At 45.0% G+C, this 19569-nt stretch overlaps 1 protein-coding gene across 1 annotated transcript; it reads left to right on the forward strand.

Moving 5' to 3' along the window:
• Positions 1–981: 981 nt before the first annotated feature.
• PRPF18 (pre-mRNA processing factor 18) lies at positions 982–18438 on the forward strand. The gene is made up of 10 exons (XM_080605932.1): positions 982–1146; positions 2670–2747; positions 5589–5693; positions 7200–7313; positions 8554–8700; positions 10631–10699; positions 11624–11764; positions 12247–12318; positions 14573–14728; positions 17758–18438. Exons 1-10 carry the CDS (start codon positions 1081–1083, stop codon positions 17836–17838), a joined length of 1029 nt encoding a protein of 342 aa, XP_080462058.1. The 5' UTR covers positions 982–1080; the 3' UTR covers positions 17839–18438.
• Positions 18439–19569: the final 1131 nt, after the last annotated feature.

Here is a 19569-nt window from a genome sequence, read left to right on the forward strand (position 1 = left end):
AGGGGAGATTTAGATTAGAGGTTAGGAGGAAATTCTTCACTCAGAGGGTGATGAGGCACTGGAACATGTTGCCCAGAGAGGTTGTGGATGCCCCATCCCTGAGGTGTTCAAGGCCAGGTTGGATGAGGTCCTGGGCAGCCTGATGTAGTGGGAGATATCCCTGCCCATGGCAGAAGGGTTGGAGTTAGATGATCTTTAAGGTCCCTTCCAACCTGAGCCATTGTATGATTTTATGATTTCCAGTAAAGGTGCAGCCACTTACATGATGAATTTAATTCCACAATTGGCTTTTCTTATCCATTCGCTGAGGCCTGTTCTGGACCTTTCAGACCTCGCTAGCCACACGATGGCTACCACTGGGTAAAAGCAGGTCAGGAAGGGAAACAGGGGACGAACTTCAGAGTCCAGCTCTCTTCACGCTATCTCTGTGTGTGTCACAGAAGCTGCACGCCCCGTGACGAGCACTCTGGCTAACAGCGGCTGCTGGTTTCACTTTCATAGATTCATTTCCAGTAGGTTTCACTTCCCAGGTTGGAAATTAGGAGAAATTTCTCCTCAGAAAGAGTAGTCAGGCGTTGGAACCAGGGAGGTGGTGGAGTCACCGTCCCTGGGGGTGTTCAAGGAAAGTTGGACGTGGTGCTTGGGGACACGGTTTAGTGGGTGACATTGGTGGTAGGGGGATGGTGGGAAAAGGTGATTTTGGAGTTTTTCTCCAACATTAATGCTTTTGTTCCGTGACTCAGCCCGGACCTCTCTCAGCCTTTGAGCACCCGGGGGGAACCTACGGGCACCCCGCACTTAAACCCGGCGCTGTCGGCCGGCCTCCTTCGGCTGCCAGCCAGCCGGGACGCTCCCTCACAGCACCCCACGGCTGCCAGGGACCCCCGGGGACCCCGTTGAAGCCCCCCGGGACCCCTCTTTGTGGTTCTCCCCACACCCCCACGGCGCCAGGGGCCGCTGTGAGGAGCTCGGCGCCCCGCGGCCGGCCCCAGAAGTGACGGCGTTGTTTTGCTTCGGCACCTCCGGCGGAGGAGGAAGAGGAGGAGGAGGAGAAGGAGGAGGAGGAGGAGGAAGGCCGCCATGGACATCCTGAAGCGGGAGATCAGCCGCAAGCGGCAGCAGCTGGAGGACAAGGAGCTGGTGGGGGTGAGGCTGGGGGGCCTTGGGGACACCGGGGTGGGGGGCGTTGGGGACAGCGGGCCTGGAGTCAGGGCCCCGCCGTGTTCCTCTGCCTGGGTTGTTTTGGGGCTGGGGGGTGGCGTGGGCTGGGGGTTAGGAGAAGTTTCTTCACCCAGAGGTGGTCGGGCACGGCCCTGAGCCTGCTGGAGTTCAAGGAGTTGCTTGGACAACGCTTACAGACGCACGGCCTGGTTTTTGGGTGGTCATCTGCAGGAGCCAGGAGTTGGACACGGTGATCCTTGCGGGTCCCTTCCAGCTCAGGGTGTTCTGTGACTGTGCTGGCTTTCAGCTAAGGGTGTGTGACTGACTGCCTTCCCGGGTGGGGCTGTAGAGGGGGGGGGGTGTGCGTCGAGGGAAGCAGGGTGCTTTTGGGAACGCCTGAGTGGGGATTTAGGTGTTAGGGGATGAGGTAAAGAGCAGTGGTCGGGGGCTGTTGTGGGTCAGGCAAAGTACAGAGAAAGAAGAAATAGTTTATGTTAGAGCCGGAGAAATAATTTAGTGTGATGTTTTGGGATTCGAGCCATCCTTTGGTCTGCAGCAGAAGTGTAGTCGTTAAACACACATTAGGAGAGAATTCTTCCCTCAGAGGGCGGTGAGGCCCTGGCGCAGGCTGCCCAGAGGAGCTGTGGCTGCCCCATCCCTGGCAGTGCCCAAGGCCAGGCTGGATGGGGCTGGGGGCAGCCTGGGCTGGGGGGAGGTGTCCCTGCCCATGGCAGGGGGTGGCACTGGGGCGGCTTTGAGGGCCCTTCAGACCCAAACCGTTCTGGGATTCTGTGACATTGGGAGGCCTTCTGCTGGTCTCAGTTCACGTTTGTCAGTTTGACAGAAGTGGTTGGAGGCTTGGCTTCTTATCACAGCATGGCTCCTGGGGCTGGACACTACAAAGGTGTTAGAAGAGGCACTGATGGTCGCAGCTCATACAGTTAGTAAGGTTGGGAAAGACCTCCAAGCTCACCTGGTCCAACCGCCCCCCTACCACCACTATCACCCACTAAACCACGTCCCTAAAACTGCCGTTGCCAGCCACAGTGTCTGGATGGTCTTATCGGACACGTTTCTTCACAGGTGCACCAAACTAGCTTACAGAATGCATTGTACAAAGATGAGTACTCCCATTCAGTTTATTTAGTGTGAAGTCACATTTTTAATGTGCTTTTTAAACATCTTTCCTGTACTATACAGTCTGAGCTTTGCTGTGCATGTCTGAAGTGGAGCTTTACACTAACTGGGACCGTGGTCTTGTGTGACAAAGGTTTTTTTTTTAAGTACTGGTGACCTCGTCGGACTTTCAGGCCTGCTTATAACTGTGCTGTGAAGTCACCCTGTATTGCCGATTTTTGGAGGTGCTCCCAACTTGTTCTTTTTACTGGCACTGTAGCCATCTCTGTGAAAGGAGGTAGCTGAATTCACCACATCAAGTAAGGAAGTTCGGGCTGGTTTTCCACAGGTTTCTGAAACTGTAAAATGTTAACAGCTTTCCTCTCTTTTAGGGAAGTAAGAAATATTTCAAACGCAGTGAGTTAGCTAAAAAAGAAGAGGAAGCCTATTTCCAGAGATGCGGCTACAAGGTATTGTAATTATTCTTTCAGGAATTTGTGTGTTTTGCTTTGAAGTCTACATTTTATTATCAACAGTATAAATGTTGTTAATGATAATTGTTGTTCTTTGTTCAATCTGTTAATGTTATACATTAGCCTGTAAATGAGAAGCCACCTGGAGAGGTATGAGTTTCCAAAACCATTTTCAATGCAGGAAAAGATATGCATGACGTACAGCTACTTAAGTTTGTGTTATGGTTTGGCTTTTCCTTTTCTTTCTTTATTTTTTTGTGGAAAGCATGAAGTGGCTTGGGATCAAAGCTTGTCTCCTTTCTTTTCAAACTGTGCTTTTAGGCATGAACACTGGATCTGATATAGCCACCTCCCCTTGTCGAAAAGAATGGATCCTCTGTCCATTCAGCTAACTTTCAAAATCTTGTCAAAACGTCCAAAAGAAATCAGTATAGCGTGGGTGCGTATTAAAAAGATCTGCCAACCCTTCCCGCTGTACGGATTCGTTCCTTTGGCCATCAGCCATCCAGCACTGAAAGAGCGCGACGCCGCATTTGTTTTCTGGCTGGCAAAATAAGAGCAAACAATTGGTAACGTAGGGTGCACTTGGAAACAAATGAGTGATCTGGAAGGCTTTGCCTGCCTTGTAACGGTGTCAGGGAAATAGTTCTCCTGCGATGGAAAGAATGCAGTTTTATTTTCTGTGCGTGTGCGTCTGCCTGCCTGCCTGATTATTCTATGTGGATGTGAGGGGGTCTGCATTCTCCTTAGAAAGACAGAGGCTCGCCGTCTTGTTTACTGTTCCTGGGCACAGACGGGAACTTTGTTTTCAATTGAACGTGCCGCAGTCGGTGACTTATTCTGAAACCTTGATCCGTTTGTAGACTTATTTGAACGCCCACGCCAAAACGACTTTTGGAACGTGCAGCATATAGTCGTGGGGAAGTGGTCTGGGAATGCAGTCGCTCTTCGGAGTGGAAGTGATGAGGTGGTGCTTTTTGAGCATTAGCCTGAATTCTTCAGAACCGTGCACAACAGTTAAAAGGGGATCTCTGTGCTGCTACGAGATGGGTTTTGACTTGAAACGTAACCCTCAAAATGGTTTTAAAATAAGTTGCTTTGTTTAGTACCTCTTTTGAGCCTCCCAGATTTCTGCATTTGATCTTTACTGCATTAATAAGATGTAGAATATAGACTGATTTCTTTTCCAATCGAGGTGCTTTTCTGCTTTGCTGAGATTTAATAAGTTAAAATCATCTGATTTGCTTGAAAAAGAAAGCGCTGAAACCAAAATAACTGTGGTAAAAATATCACTCGTAACTTGAAGTCCATCTGACAGAACGGACCACATCTTTTTCCCCAATGCTGCTGTCTCTTTATGATTTCGAGAATGTTTGTAAGTTAAAGTTTGTACCTATCCTTCTGCCATGGGAGTGTATTTCTTTATACAGTTACACGGCTCCGTATTTTCTGTCCCCTGTCCACTCCCCCTCTCCTGCACTGATGGAAGTTTATTTTTCCCCTCCCTTTCTGTGTGAAGCATTGGTTTGGTTGTCCTTCCCTTGCTCGCTCCGAACACCTGTGATTGTAGGATTGATTTCTGTGGCGGGTAGCATAGCACTGAATGGAGATTTGGGGCTCAATCTTGGATCTGGAGCCATCGGGGTGGATCCCTGTATGGCCACGGAGCTGCACTGGGAGAATATAAAAGCTACTTTAAAAATAATCTGTCTAGTACGGTCATCAAACTGCTCAGCCTGAGTACACACACTGGAAATGACAACGTGCTGTCCGGGCACGGAGAATGGTGTAGGATTAAGTAGGATTATTCCCTTTTAGCAAGGACAGAAAGGAAATAAATTCTAATAAGTCTCGGAGAAAACAAGTTGTGAATGAGCACTGGAAGTGTTTCCTGTTATAGGAATATTACTGACAGCAATCTGCTCGTGCCATCAGCAGTGTCAGACTTGGGCTTACAGAGGGGACTGTAGTTACGTGACTGCTGTCTCAGAGTTACTTTGATCAAAGGGGGATTTTTTTGGCATTATTAAAATATTGAGTAACGAAGAAGGAAAGCTCTGTTTGATTCGGGGACCTTCTTTTAGATTAAAAGAAGTCGTTAATGAGATGCTATCTTTATGAGGAGGTGTAGGTATCTTTTTTTTTTTTTTTTAAACCCGCAAGAAGCTGTGCTCATTTGGCAAGCTTGGTAGGAAGATTTCCTTAAACAAGCACCTCTCGAAACCCAGCTGAACCCCGGGATCACTGCTAGCAGTACTCAGCCCACCGAAGTTACAGGTACCAAACATTTCAGGCTGACTGGACGTAGCAGCCCCGTTCTCTCTCTGCTCTTGGGTTTTCATTTCTGCCTGTGCGCCCAGGCTTGCGTTCGTGCTACTGCCTGGTGAGCTGGCTGAGGTTAAGTGGGCTGCCAGGAGTACCTTCCTTTTTGTTTGCCAGATTATTTTCTCTTTGAATCGTTCCTCCCATCTGGGGCATCGCACAGCAGTGCGAATGCCTTCGCGTGGGTAAGGAGGATAAGGCAGGGGCAGGAACCAACAGGCAGAGGGTGGGTTTGCTGTTTTTGGCACCCGTGCTGACACGTGATTGACAGACTTAAGCAGTTGTCCTTTCCGGTTGCAGGTTGCTTCCTGCAACCTGCAGAAGGCTTTGTTAAGTACAGATGCTTTTAAAAGCTTTTATTGTTCTGTCAAATTCAATTATAGTCAATAAAAACTATGAAACTAGAAGCTCGTAGTGGTATTACAATCTGTGTTGCGGAGTTCCTGTACCTTTACATCGTTAGCCGTATGTAGGTTTATTTCCATCTGCTTATTAGTAACTGTCTGTTAAATGTAGGTGCAGCAACAGGAAGAGGAGGAGAAGCCACTGACCTCGACAAATCCAGTGCTGGAACTTGAACTGGCAGAAGAAAAATTACCAATGACTCTTTCCAGACAGGAGGTAAAATCAAGAATCAAAAGCAAACGACTTCAGTTTGCGGCAGATGCACCTGAAATTTCTTGTTGGGGCTGTCTTTTCTAGTGAGCTGTACTTTTTAAAGGCAGTTTGTATTAAATAATGAGACTCCATTTGTACAGTCAGCAATTAGTGGTCATCGGGGATCTGCTGTCCGCTTGAAGGACATGGGAGGTACAGGTGGATCCTTTTTGTCGTGGACTTGCACAGATGCGCTGTAACGTGTTCTAGGTTTTTCAGATCATCTCTAAAATGGTGTCCTGATGCTTGGGTAATACTGGTGATGGCATGCTAACTTTTTCAAAGTATTGAAAAGCTTCTCTTTGTAGCTCATAGTTTCTAAATCTTTGTGATCAAATTGTAGGGAATTTATCTTGATTTCTAGAAGAAATCCTGAAGCTAGAGCAAATGGTGTGTCCTTTTTCCTTTCTAAGGATAAGAATACCTATGGGAATGTGAATTCATAAAACAGATCTATACCCCAAAGTAGAAGAGAAGCGGGAAGTTTAGAAATAATATTAAATACAGAATAAATTATCCGGGAAATACCAGAATTCACACCTGAGATCGTCCAAGATGTCAGTTTTTCCCCTTAATATCACAAGAACTTTATGTGGGGGCTATTGGTTTCATGTTTCGTTTGAGATTTTGGCCTGCTTTGATCGAGGTGTAGGTATCCACCCCCTAGTTCTGATATTTTTGCAAGTTAAATATTTGCTAGGGTAGGCGAGACGCTTGGAGAACTGAGTAAATGAATGTCTCCATGCGTTTGTTTGCAATTGTCCAGCCAGTCTGCTGGTGTAGTTTGGTCACCAGAGTATTTCTTGGTGCATCCCTAAGCCTATTGCTTGATACACCAAACGAATAATGTGTGTAAAGTCTAAATAGATTTATGAAGCAATGCATGTATTAAGGAGTTGGGAGAATAAAGTTCAGTTCTTGGCTTTGCCCATAGCTTTGCAAATCCGCCGAGGGAGGCTGTTACACCTCAGTTATCATTAAATCACTTTAGATTATGGGACTTAATATTCGCCAAATGCTTAAGGAAGAGAATTTTCATATGTGCTGGGGCAACGTGCAGCCTTGTTGGAGCGTATTTTACTGCCCCAGACAAGTGAGAGTGAAGGAGACGATCATCAGCTTCCTTTGTGATCTTGAAAATGGTATTTATGCTCTGCCAGAGCGATGATTTTTGTGTATTTGTTCAAGCAAGTCGTAGCAGGAAGAAGTTAGGCTATAGGAAACAGCTTGGGATTTTATGCAAAATTTAGATTGGTAATATTTGGAATGACCTTTCGCTGAAATACTGTGGGAGTTCTAAATTTAGATTGTAAAGTGTCTAGAACATTTTTATACTGCTTAAAATATTGCCATTTCCTCTCCAGTCCAGCACGGCTTGTTATTTTAAGCAAAGCAAATAAATCCAGCCTTCAGGATTTTATTTTGCTTCCTTTACGGGTTTGCGTAAGGGAATGCTTTGATTCTTTCCAGGTTATCAGGAGGTTACGAGAGCGAGGTGAGCCGGTGAGGCTGTTTGGAGAAACAGATTATGATGCGTTTCAGCGTCTGAGGAAGATAGAAATTCTTGCACCTGAAGTGAACAAGGTAACTATTATTTACTTGTTAATGGTGGGATAACCAGTGGGGAGTTAAAGTTCTGTGCGCAAGTAAAACTCCTCCTGCTAGCCAGTTCCACTCTAGAAACCTTCTAGGCCTTTTCAGCTGACAAAGGGGCCTCCAGGTGGCAGTAAAACCTGAGACCTTTTGAAGCAGCAGAGAAGACGGTCATTTACTGTTCACACTAGCCTGTTTGTTCAGGTAAGAAAGAAAACAGTCCTGTGTTTCTGGTATGTTAGTAAATTTGCAAATCCCTCGATTCCGGAGCTATAACTTGTTAAGGAAGCTTCATCTTCTCCTCCTTCCATTTAAAGTATCCTTTGACTTCGGAAATGACTAATATATATCAGAGTTTACTGATTTATTCCTTTTGGCTTAGGAATCGATCAGTTAAGTGAAGAGATGCAATTAGGGTTTGTGTTGCGTTTATTATTGACCAGATTTGCAACCCAGCTGAGAGTGTGAAGCTATGGATTTTCTTCCGTAATTTGGGATAAACTGAATAGTTTGAAAAAAATTTGCTGGGGTTGCCTAGAGAAGGACAACTTTTATCTGTTCAAGTCCTTTAAAAAAGGATAAACAGATCTGAAAGTTCTAAAACATAATTCTGCTGACAAAAGCTTCCCTCCCGCCATTGTTATCTATGATAAAATTCTTGATGGCAGTAGTAGGGGTATTAGGAGCTAGCAAGGTCGTAAGTAGGGTTGTGTTGGAGTAGTGGATTTTAAACCATCTATATAAAACATTCTGCTTAAATCATTGGTAATAAGGGGAAGCTACATAACTGTTTCATGTGACGGCACTCGGGTAGTGCTACTTGCGTTATTTTCAGCTTTTTCAGGGTGACTGTGAAGACTTGTAGAGCTGATGGGTGGTTACGCTTTTTGTCCTGTTTGTTTTGGGGTGGTTCAGTGCCTTGCTTGGAGAAAATGTCTTGAAGGAAGTCCCAGAGGTTGATACAGTCCTTCGGGCTCTTCTGGTGAAGACATGATTAAAAAGTCTCGATAATAGGTGTGAACGTTTTATGCCCATGCTTTTTGTTAGGTACGGAAGCAATCCAGAAACCGTTTGTTGAACTCAGTTAATATTCAGACAACAAAATCAAACCCGTATGTATATTTTTACAGGAGTTGTATGCTCACTGTGACTGTTCGGAACAGTTTTTAATTTACTTGATGTGTTATTATTATTATTTTTTAATAAACTAATTATTTCTTATCTTTTCCAGGGTCTGAGAAATGACCTGAAGGCTGCTTTGGATAAGATCGACCAGCAGTATCTGAATGAAATCGTAGGTGGCCAAGAAGCAGGAGATGACGACTCACAGAATGACTTGAAAGTCCATGAAGAGAACACTACTATTGAAGAACTGGAGGTACGTGATGGATAGATTTTTAATTTAGGGATTTTAGATGTATTTATTTTTATACCGTTGTGAGAAAGCATCAAGATTGTTCAAAGTTACCTTGTTTTCAACATGGAATTTAGGCATTCTGAAAAGTCCCTAAATAAGCTCTGTTAGGAAATTAAGGTTGCTAAGCCTTGAATTGCACCCTAGGGCCTACAGTAGACATGTGAAAACTCAAGGGATCGTTGTTTACAACACCTCATCAAAAAAGGGGCAGAGCTTTTTGCAGGGCAAGCTTTCTGCAGGGCAAGTGGTGCAGTTAGGATTCCCCCACAGAGTTTTGGAATTAACGAATTAAATAAAAAAGTACTACCTGGTCACAAATTCTAAAGCCTTTCCAACGGGTATTTGAGAGGGTGATGAGCTCAGAGCAGATGAATTTTCCTTGTACAAGAAAGATGGACTCTGCAAAACAGATGCACAAAAAGAGTGTTTGATACAAAGGCATTCAGGACAAAGAAGTGAAAATTAGAAGCGGGCAGTTAAAGAAAATACGAGTGCAGTGAAGATGTGCCCCAGAAACTTCCGTGCTAATGACTGCTGTGCTGTGAAAGAATACCGAAGTGTTTGTGTACGTGGGTGCAGAATGAGTGCCATGGACCGCGCTCAGCACCTGGTATTTCCGGGTGGCATTTGGAAAAGCACATTAACTTGAGCTAAAGACTTTCACCCTTAATCTTCAAACTCTTTGCAGAAGTTAATCTTCTTAATATCCCTCCAAATACGTGGTTAGAAATAATCTGATTTATAAGCAAAAGCTGAAATGAATACATTGTTATTAGGACATAGCTTCGACCTTTTTCTTAGGGTACCTACCAGGAATTCTGGTGTCAAATACCTTAGTACCAGAAGGGGTACCAGTTGTAACGGGACTGCTTTTAGCAGTCTCTTAGTTCTCAAAATATTCCCTTTTCGAGGTGGCAGTACAGTCTTGGTTTGAGCCATGAAAGCAATCTTTATTTTATTTTCTTTACAAAGTTTGAAAACACTGCAGTCTGAATAGCGTGCTGCTTTAACTGCATTCCCTTGAGCATAGAGGGTTGCACTGAAGGTAGTTCCAAATCTAGGAAATTTTAAAAATGAAACTCACTTTGGAAACGTGAGGGCGATGGAAATAAATTACAAATCCAGATATATCTACTGGAAAATATTTCTAGAAATTAATGTTAGTATGAACATTTCCAAGGTTTTAGCAGGAAGATGGAGTAATGGGACACGATAGTGTAGGTTTCTTTTTGGTTTTGTTTTTTTGGATGTATTCCCTCAATTTCACGGTTACAATTACAGGAAATGGTAGAATGGTAGAAAGTGCCAGTACATCAGAGAAGTGAAATAACTTAAAAAAAAAAAAAAAAAAAAAAAAAAAGAAAAAAACAGCAAAGAGTTAAGTTAACTGATGGAGTACTGTGTTCAGCTCTGGGGCCCCAGCATAGGAAGGGCATGGACCTGTTAGAGTGGGGCTGGAGGAAAGGCCATGATGATGGTCAGAGGGCTGGGGCACCTCACCTAAGAAGAAAGGCTGAGAAAGTTGGGGTTATTTAACCTAGAAAAAAAAAAGGTTGTGGGGAGACCTTAAGGGGCCTTCCAGTACCTAAAGGGGGCTGCAGGGGTACTCTTTCAGGGAGCATAGCGATAGCATGAGGAGTAACGGTTTGAAGTGAAAAGAGGGTTGATTTAGATTAGCTATTAGGAAGATCAAACATTACTTGACTTAAATTTTTATTAGATTACTGAGTCCCAGTAACTTACAGAGCTGTATCATTCCATTTCTTAGCTTGTGTTCGGGTTTACTGGTGGAATATTTTACAGTTCACACTGCGGTGATTCACGCTCTGCTGCGGTGGTGGAAAATATCTAGACAGTGTGGAAATCATTGCCTTTTTGTCTCCTGTCCTAGGCTTTGGGAGAATCCTTAGGACGGGGTGATGATCACTATGACATGGATATCATAACGAAATTCTTGAAGGTAACCCACTGCAATAGATTAATTATTCTGTAGCTGCAGTATACCTTTTGCTATTATGCAGATACATTTATTTGGTGAGGTTCCAGCTGCTTGGAGAGAGAAATTTTCAACGTGCTTAAAATGTTTTTTGGTTTCTGTTTTTAATGGTTGGCTTTCCACTGCCTTGGTTAGTCACAGCAGTGACTTCTGTGAGACCCGGGAAAGAGCTGCTGGGAGAGCAAAATCTGGTTCTGCTTTCCCAGACAAAATAAACATGGGTTTGATTTCCATATGATAATTGAGGCAGTTGTATGGAATTGCTTCTATGTGCCACATTAAAAACTTGCAAGGAGTCCCCACCTGCCTTCCCCAGGAGCAGTGCAAATTAAAATGAAATGTCACCTGGTGCTGCTCTGTGAAATAAAAGAACCTAGAGGCAAGTCCGCTGGCTTTGCTGAGGAAGCAGGTTCAAGTAGATAGCTGGAACTGTTTCCTTGTTTCCTGTCAAGAAGCCTGTGTTGTCTCTCATCCGAGTCATTTGCTCTCTATGTAACTAATGTGATTATCAGCAGCTACAGCAAGAGTTGAAGCTTTCATTTGTGTAAGTCAGACAAGTTGACATTTTAGTAAAGTTTGGGCTGGGCAGGCAGACAAAGAAAGCTCAAAAACGGCTTTCTGGGTGGACAGAAGGTATATTTGGCATGTTTATGTTGTGGTGTGCTGAATTTTTGCTGCGTTTTTTACCATTCCGTAGCCTCCTTCTCACAAGTTGAGAACCCATCGCTCCGTGCCCATCCCACTGAAAGCGGATTTTTGCCTCTTTAATTCATTTTTCCCCCCAAAATACTCATTTTGCTGTGTTGGCTTAAGCCACCGTTCCCATCTGCTTCGGTGAGGCAGTCACTAGATGGCAGTGTGACACAAATTTGCTTGCTCCTTGCGCAGTTTCTTCTCGGTGTCTGGGCTAAGGAGCTGAACGCCAGGGAGGACTACGTGAAGCGGGGAGTCCAGGGGAAGCTGAACAGTGCCACCCAAAAGCAGACGGAGTCCTACCTGAGGCCACTCTTCAGGAAACTTCGGAAAAGGGTGAGTCACTTGTCAATGTCACTGTCCTCTGAGACCTAATTTAACTGCTGCTTTCAAAGCTCACAGTATTCAGTGCCTTTTCCTAAGGTAATGTTCCTTCAGCTGAAGATGAGAGGATGAGTGAGTTGGTCGGGGTTTCTGTGGCTGGAGCCCATGACCCCCGTTTCTGACCTTTTTATCTTGACCAGTGAATTCTCCTGCCTACCCACTGCTTTTCCAGGTGTTGCTTTACGTGCCACCTGTTCAATCCCAAGGAGCTGGGGTTGTGTCTTGCAATTTGCCGGTAGCTACTAGATGTTACCACTTAACCTCTTGTGCTTCAGATCCATCAGCTAAATAAGGAAGATGTTTTCCTTCATTAAAGTCCTCAAGCTGGGGCAGGTGCTAAACTTCGTCTAAATGCTGAGTAGGACGATTTTCCTGAGTTACATATTTGAAAGTAAATCTGTTTTTTTTTTTCTTTTTTTTTCCTTCTCCTGTAGACACTTCCTGCAGACATCAAAGAATCAATAACAGATATTATTAAATTCATGTTGCAGAGAGAATACGTGAAGGTATGTTTGTACTCCTCCTGCGTGTTTAGGCTGGCTGGTTTTAATAGATTGGATTTGTACTTCAGCATCTCCCATTTTGCATCTTAAAGATACATAGCTGGAAATACACACAGCGTATGTTCAAATGAAATGAAAAACGGCTCTTAAAGGTTAGGCTCTAGATAGCGTTTGATCCACGGTCTGTCAGAAGGTCTTTTGATGGTGAAACTGCAGAGCTTGCAGGCACAAACACAGTTCTTCTCAGGTTATATTAAATTGCAGAGGAATACTGAGCTGGAAATCTGATACAGCAAGGTTAAATGAAGGCATTGAATTCACGGTAATGGGATGTTGATTAATTAATTAGCAATTAATTGAGGCGAATCAAGATATTGAATCTGAGACACTGTCCCTTTCTTTGGCCATACTCACATGAGCTGATCTGGTAAGACTGAGGCAAATTAATGAAAAATTTTCTGGACAAAGTCTGCTTTTAGTGAGGAGGCAGAGGTACTTCGCCACACAGATTTAGAGGGAGCACTGGGCTGTGCTTGTAGCTGCCTTCAGAAGGGGAACTCAGTACTGATAGAGTTTGCTTAAGCATCCAGAGGAAATTTAGCCTCGTTCTGCCTTCGGTTATCTAGTATTTCGTATTAGACTTGTGAGGACTTGGGGTAATTTGTCTAGTAAGCCAGCAAACCTGCTTTTGTTTCTGAAAAAAAATTAAGATGGCCTAAGGCAAGTTTAATCCAAATCATTTAAAAGTAGAACTAGAAGTGTGCGGTGTGTGATAGTGGGGTTTTGGTTTGGGGCATTTTTTGTCCGTTGGCAGTCATCGTTACGCTGAAATTGCCTTTCTGATGCCTCCCCAGTGAAGCAGCGAGTGTGCAGGCATGAAGTATATCTCCTGAGCTAATCACCTATGCTCCTTTGTCTCACAGGTGCTTGGCTGTATGTAAACTTCACAGACTGATTTAGGGGGAGGTTGAGTACATATTTGGAAGTGTTTTTCTCTAATGAGGCTAACGAGCCTTGTGCTTCGAAAGATCCTCACATCCTTTTCTGTTTTGTTTCCTAAGAGACTTGTCTCTCGCCTCTTTCTGCCTCCTGTTGTCGTGTATTTTATTTTGTATTGTTTTTGCTTTGTGCAGCCTGGCAAATGCTGTCAGCCCCAATTTTGTACTGTTTTGTTAGGTGACATGCAGCAAAGATTTAACTTTTGAAATCAACCTGCGATGGCAGGCAAATGGCAGAATGCAAGTTGCCCACTCAACCTTAATTAACCTTGTTGTGACAGTCCAGGAGGAGTCTTTAATTGCACGCTCACATAACAGTGTTTCATTACAAAGCCATACTGCAGTCAGCAAGGAGGTATTCGACTAAGGCTGTGCAGATCTGAACAGTGCCAAACGCGAAGAAAGTGCACCCGCTGGTCATGCTTGCAGCTTCTTACCGTGTAGTCTCTGGGAGATGATAAATGAACTCCTTATCAGTGAGCCTTACAGCTTGTTGCTAACAGTGGAGGAATGTCCCGCTCCAGATGATTCCCGAAGCTGTGTTTGTGTCTGTCCCCCTCGCTTCCTGGTTCTCAGTTGCCATCCTGCTTTTTAGAAGCCCCATGCTCCGTGCCTTTCACCCTTTCTTTTTGTGCCTTTCTCCCTTTCTTTCTGTTTGTCTTCCCTTACGCTTTATTCCCTTTCTTCCCCAGGGCCGGTGCCTGCCTCAGCTTTATGTTAAGAAATGGGGTCTGCTGTCTTGATGGGGTTACTGCGGAGTCATTCAGTGCTGCTGCTCCGTTCATAAACATGGTTACGGATGTGCTCGTTTGACCCAGTTTTTTAGAGAACTGGTTCTCAACCTCTTTGGAAGCTAATCATTCTCCCTGATAGCTGCTGGTTTAGTCTGTAACCAAAATAGCAGAGGTGGTAAAGGTGACTGCAGCAGAAGTGGGATCCTGAACAGTCTGAGTTGAAAATAATGCCAGTAAACGTTAGATTTTAGTAAGTTAGTATTAGTAACTATCATTCAGTGCCTTCTTTTATCACCTACTGGGTAAAGCCTGTAGTCCTCGCATACCTCAGAGTTCAACATAGATGTGAATCATGTTAGGAAGGTGTCGTGTAAAAATCGGTTGGTGTCATGCAATGAAACCTGATTTGGAGAGACTGGAATGTGTGCTGTTTATGGCAATGCACAAACGCTCAAAAAATCACTCAAAAAAACTTCCAATACCCGTTCTGGTTTTGCTAAGTGTGTGTACGCTGTGTTTCTTCAGGCAAACGATGCCTACCTTCAGATGGCTATCGGAAACGCTCCCTGGCCTATCGGGGTAACCATGGTCGGCATCCACGCTCGAACGGGTCGTGAGAAGATTTTCTCCAAGCACGTAGCCCACGTTCTCAACGATGAAACTCAGAGGAAATATATTCAGGTAACGGCAGCTTTGGAAAGCCAACAAATTTGATTTTGGAGTTAGGGGATCCTTGGGAAGTGTTAGGTTCATAGTTATAAGTGATTGGGGTAAAAATGTCCCAGAACAGGCGGTGCAACATCTATTTAACAGGTAATTCACCCTGGACCTGCATCGTCTTTGCTGCTGGCCGAGGAATGAATGTCTTAACGCTTAATGCTTTCATGTCTAATGCTTGTAATCCTATATTAACACCAAAGTAACTGTGACCACATGCTTTATTCTCCTCCGTTCCCTCACTGCTTAACTTAAGGTTTTAGCATCACTGGAGTTGGATACTCCAGTTGTGCTGCCTTTAACCACGAAATACAGCCCTTCTGACTATTCCTGCAACCAGGTAATTGCTTTCATTTCACAAACACCTCTCTTTAACAGCATGGGCTCAAAAATTCGGGTTTAATTCCTCCTGTGCATATTCATACTCATGTCATGAACTTCTGTTGGTTGTGGAGTTAATAGCAGTGGTGTCTTTCTCCTCTGGCCTTTCAGTGCAGTGGGTCATCTCTCCTCGACTGGTAGATGTATTTGCCTCGTGCCAGTTACAGTCTGATTGACACAAAGTCCTTCTGGCTTAACCCTGAAGCCTAGGAGCAGCATCATGGAGCTTGGAGCTCCTGGCAGGAGAGGTTTACGCAAATACCTTCCTGCTGCAGCACGGGGACTCCCACTGCAACTTCTGCAGATGTCTGCAAGTTAATTGCTTGCAAAATGCAACTTCCGCTTCTATCTCGACTCTCTTTTGAGGCTACAAGTATAACCTGTGATTTGTTTTCAACTCTACTTTTTGACATCATAACCTGGGGAAGTACCGTTGTGAAGTCAGAAGGAGCTCCAGACGTTCACAGAGCCAGCAAATGAAATTCGATCAGTTCTTTTGTAAGGCGAAAGCTGACGTGTGGGTTACACGTCTTCAGAGACAGGCTCTGCTTAGTTTAATCCTTGCTGGGAGTTATCTAGTGGATGAAGTAGCTTGTATAGACTAAATAGCTTTTTGTTTGTCTATGTTAAAAAAAGAGATTTGGACCGTGAAAGAAGGTTGTTGTGGACCTCAGCACGGTTCTAATGGATCTTCTCTAATTTTGGTGAATAATTAACTCTCTGTGTCCATTTACCACTCTTCTAGCAGTCAGATCTCAGCTCTGTGTAGTGTCATTTGATCTCTCTTAGCATACCCTCTGGAAGATACAACCGATGTGAATTCCCCGATTTGGCCCTTCTGTTCCTGAAAGTGCATCCGTTGTTGAAGGAGATCTTCACGTTCATCTTCTCACTTTGAGTTTTTATCAATGCTCCTGAAGTGCACAACTTACAGAGCCGATCCAAAGTTGGCTTTCCACGTTTATGTAGTTCTTGTTGGCTTTAAATGCAAGGGCTTGCTTAGCTGGTCTGCTTCAAACTGAGCACGTGGAGTATTCTCTGTGAAATCAGGATCAGGTTAGCTTGATGCACAACGAACCTGCAATCGTGGCATCCCAAACGAGTCTGTACGCTGCTGGGACATGCTTTTGCCTTTTCAGTGCAGGCAGGAGTCTGGAAAACATCTTCTGTTTAATCGTTTTCGTTACAGTGAGGAGCTGTCTCACAGATGGGGGATGTAACGACAGGCACGTGACTGCTGTTGTGGAGTTACAGCGTTGTTGCTAAATTACACCGCTACCACAGCAGTTCTTCTTTTTATTAGACGTCTATGTATTGACTTGAAAGAAGAAAAACACAGGAGTTCTGTCAGGTTTTTTGGCAATCGATGCCTTAAAAGGTCTAGAGAGAAAATTCCCCGTTCTGCCTTTCTTCTCGATTACTTCTTAAGTTTCCCTCCACTGCGCAGGCAGGGTGGGTGACAATACGGGGAGGAGTGACACCCCTGCTCGCAAGAAATTTGGCTTCTAAAGGAACCTGGTTCTTCTCCTTAGTCGTGCAGCGTGTTTTGGCGTCAGAAGTGGCTCTTTGCTCTTTTAGGATTAGGTTTATTTTCATAATCAGGTATCATTTATTGCAACAATGCTGCTTTCCACCTTGGTGGTGAAGAGGGATTAGAGCATTTCTGTGATTCCTCGCTATGTAAATATTATCATGAGGGTTGAAATTTCCTATTGCTTTGGTTATAGAATCATAGAATCACAAAATCCTCTAATATTGGAAATCCTAGAATCAGCTAAGTAGGAAAAGACCTTCAGCAGCATCAGGTCCAACCACCAGCCTGACCTACCAAGTCCCACCGCTAAGTCATGTCCCTCAGGGCCACGTCCACACATCTGTTAAACACTTCCAGGGATGGGGACTCCACCACTTCCCTGGGCAGCCCGTTCCAAGGCTCAGTTGCCCTCTCCGTGAAGCAGTTCTTCCCAACGTCCAGTCTAAACCTATCCTGGTGCAACTTGGGGCTGCTTCCTTGTGTCCTGCCACTTGTCTCCTGAGAAAAGAGACTGACGCCTCCTCGCTGCAGCCTCCTTTCAGGCAGCTGTAGGGAGCGGTGAGGTCTCCCCTCAGCCTCCTCTTCTCCAGACTAAACAACCCCAGTTCCCCCACTCTCTCCCCATAACTCATTTTCTTGTCCCTCCACCAGCTTTGTTGCTCTGCACACGCTCCAGCAACTCCACGTCCTGCTTGTAGCGAGGGGCCCAAACCTGAACACGACATTTGAGGTGTGCACAAGGGGACGATCACTTCCCTGGTCCTGTTGACCATCGCCCCCAGGTCCTTTCCTGCCGGGCAACTTTCCAGCCTCTCTTGCCCCAGCCTGCACCGCTGCCTGGGGGTGCTGTGCCCCAAGCGCAGCACTTGGCATTTAGCCTCGTTGAGGATATTTGTAATACTTAGCGCTTTGCAGGGAGAAAGGTTAATAAAACCGAAAATGATGGAATACCAAGTGAATAAAAAACAGCATAGCAGCCATTTGTTTTTAATTCTTCACGTTAAGCTGAGAAGTAACTGTAGGCTGTTTGACAACTGCAGTTTTATTACAGAATTGTCCTCGTTTTGTTAATTCCCAGGGGCTGAAGAGGCTCATGACCATTTGCCAGAAGCACTTCCCAACAGACCCGTCGAAGTGTGTGGAGTACAATGCTTTATAAGGCTCTCTGGAGGCCGAGCGTGACTCACGTTTTGATCTCCAAGATCCAGAGAGCGCTGAAGAAACGGAGCAGTTTGTGCTTGAACACCAACAGAAACTTCGTGCGGGCTCTGCAAAAGACCATAAAGCAGCAGATTTCTCTACAGCTTCCTTTTAATACGCCCCACTTCTGTCGATTCCTTTTTAAGTCTGTCCTTTATGCTGAACAGATCCTATACACAGAGGCAGAGGAGCTTTTGAAAGGGCGATGACCGCGACCAGGGGGTGTTGACCGTGACCCTTGCTTTTATTTCAGTTTGTTGTTCGGGGAACTGCGTAGACTGAGCTGAACCTTGCTGCTGTATCGTAGAGCTTTAGGTGAGGCTCAGCCCCGCCAGGACTGGATGTTGGAGGTTTTTGGCGGCTTTCCCACTGGAGGCTGATGTGGGTAGATGATTAGAGGGAAGCAGTCGAAGCTGAATCTCGGTTGTTTCTGTAAATACGAAGACTTCGGTGGCTAATCTTTCATGTGGTATTTATCAGGGAAAAAAAAAAAAAAGTTTATATATTTCTCAGCTGAAAAATACAGCCACTGTCAGTGGAAAGAGTTTTTGATCTTGAATACATCTGATTTGGCTTTTTTTTTGTAATGGCATTTTTAATATAAACCTTCTGGGCTTGGGGGAAGCAATCTTACAGCTCCTGAGGCTTTCGAATCCCGTTTTTATACATCTGGAGAAAATTTCGGTCCACGGGGCATCGCAGAGAAAACAATTAGGACCTCCCATGACCAGGTACAGCTGACGAGCAGCCGCAGGTCTTTGCCGTCGTGCATCTTGTCTGGGAATGGCCAGGAATCTTACGGATTCTGAGGTCCAAATCTGTGTGAGCAGTGAAGCACTGACAATTTCTAGTGGTGCATGCTGAAAGCCTAATCTGAAATCCTGTGTTTTTTAGAATCACGAGAACAGCAGCACCTCTGCAGCGGTATGGAGGTGTGTGTTCCTTCTCATGAAGAGGCCCTTTTAGGACGTAAAATGAAGCTCCAAACAAACTGCTGAGTAACTGCTAATAGCTGCCACGGTGGGGCTGGCATTCGGTACCTTGTGGTGTCTCTTCTGGGCTGTCTGGCACTCACCGCGTCCCCTGGCACGGTGGGACACGGTGCTGGGGACCGGTGGAGCGTCTTGGGGAACTTCTGAGGTTCTTCTGGGGGCTCCCCGGGTTCTCGAGGGGCGTTTCAGACGTTTCGGTCTGGCGTGTCTGACCCCAAAGAAAATGTCGAGAGCTTAAACAGTTTAGAAGTAATAAAAATGAGGCTGACAAGATCTAACTGGAGCCTGGGGAGGGGTCTTTGGGGAGCAGACGGGGATTTGCGGGGAGAAGCTGGGCAGATGTCAAGAGCATGGAAGAGTTCCATTAACATCAGCATCTGGGGATTTTTTTGCAGCGTACAGAGGTCCTTCAGAGGCATTATTACAACAGGAAACGTTTACAACACGGCAACTTTATCCCTCTCCCCGCCCAGATGATTTCCTGAGGCGTTTCTAAATCTTTAACCTGACCTCGAGTCCTGAACTCTTTAAATAATTGAGAGACAATATTGTCCCTCATTTAGAAGAACCATAATTTCCTCGGAAAGTGCAGCGAGGGAGTAGCCAGGGGATGGTTTAAGGAGCATCGTAACATTTGCTTTAGTGGGAACTGGATTCCTTAGGGCATCTATAATAGCATTAGACGGACTTTTTTTCCC

The sequence above is a fragment of the Anser brachyrhynchus genome (assembly GCF_964034855.1).
Source record: "Anser brachyrhynchus genome assembly, chromosome: 1".
Classification (NCBI taxonomy): Eukaryota; Metazoa; Chordata; class Aves; order Anseriformes; family Anatidae; genus Anser; species Anser brachyrhynchus.

Bases quoted from the DNA above. Each gene is read 5' to 3' on its own strand.
- PRPF18 (XM_080605932.1), top strand. From the start codon at position 1,081: ATGGACATCCTGAAGCGGGAGATCAGCCGCAAGCGGCAGCAGCTGGAG. The intron at 7,314-8,553 runs GTAACTATTATT...TATCTTTTCCAG, and splicing joins TTGCACCTGAAGTGAACAAG to GGTCTGAGAAATGACCTGAA. The intron at 11,765-12,246 runs GTGAGTCACTTG...CTTCTCCTGTAG, and splicing joins TCAGGAAACTTCGGAAAAGG to ACACTTCCTGCAGACATCAA.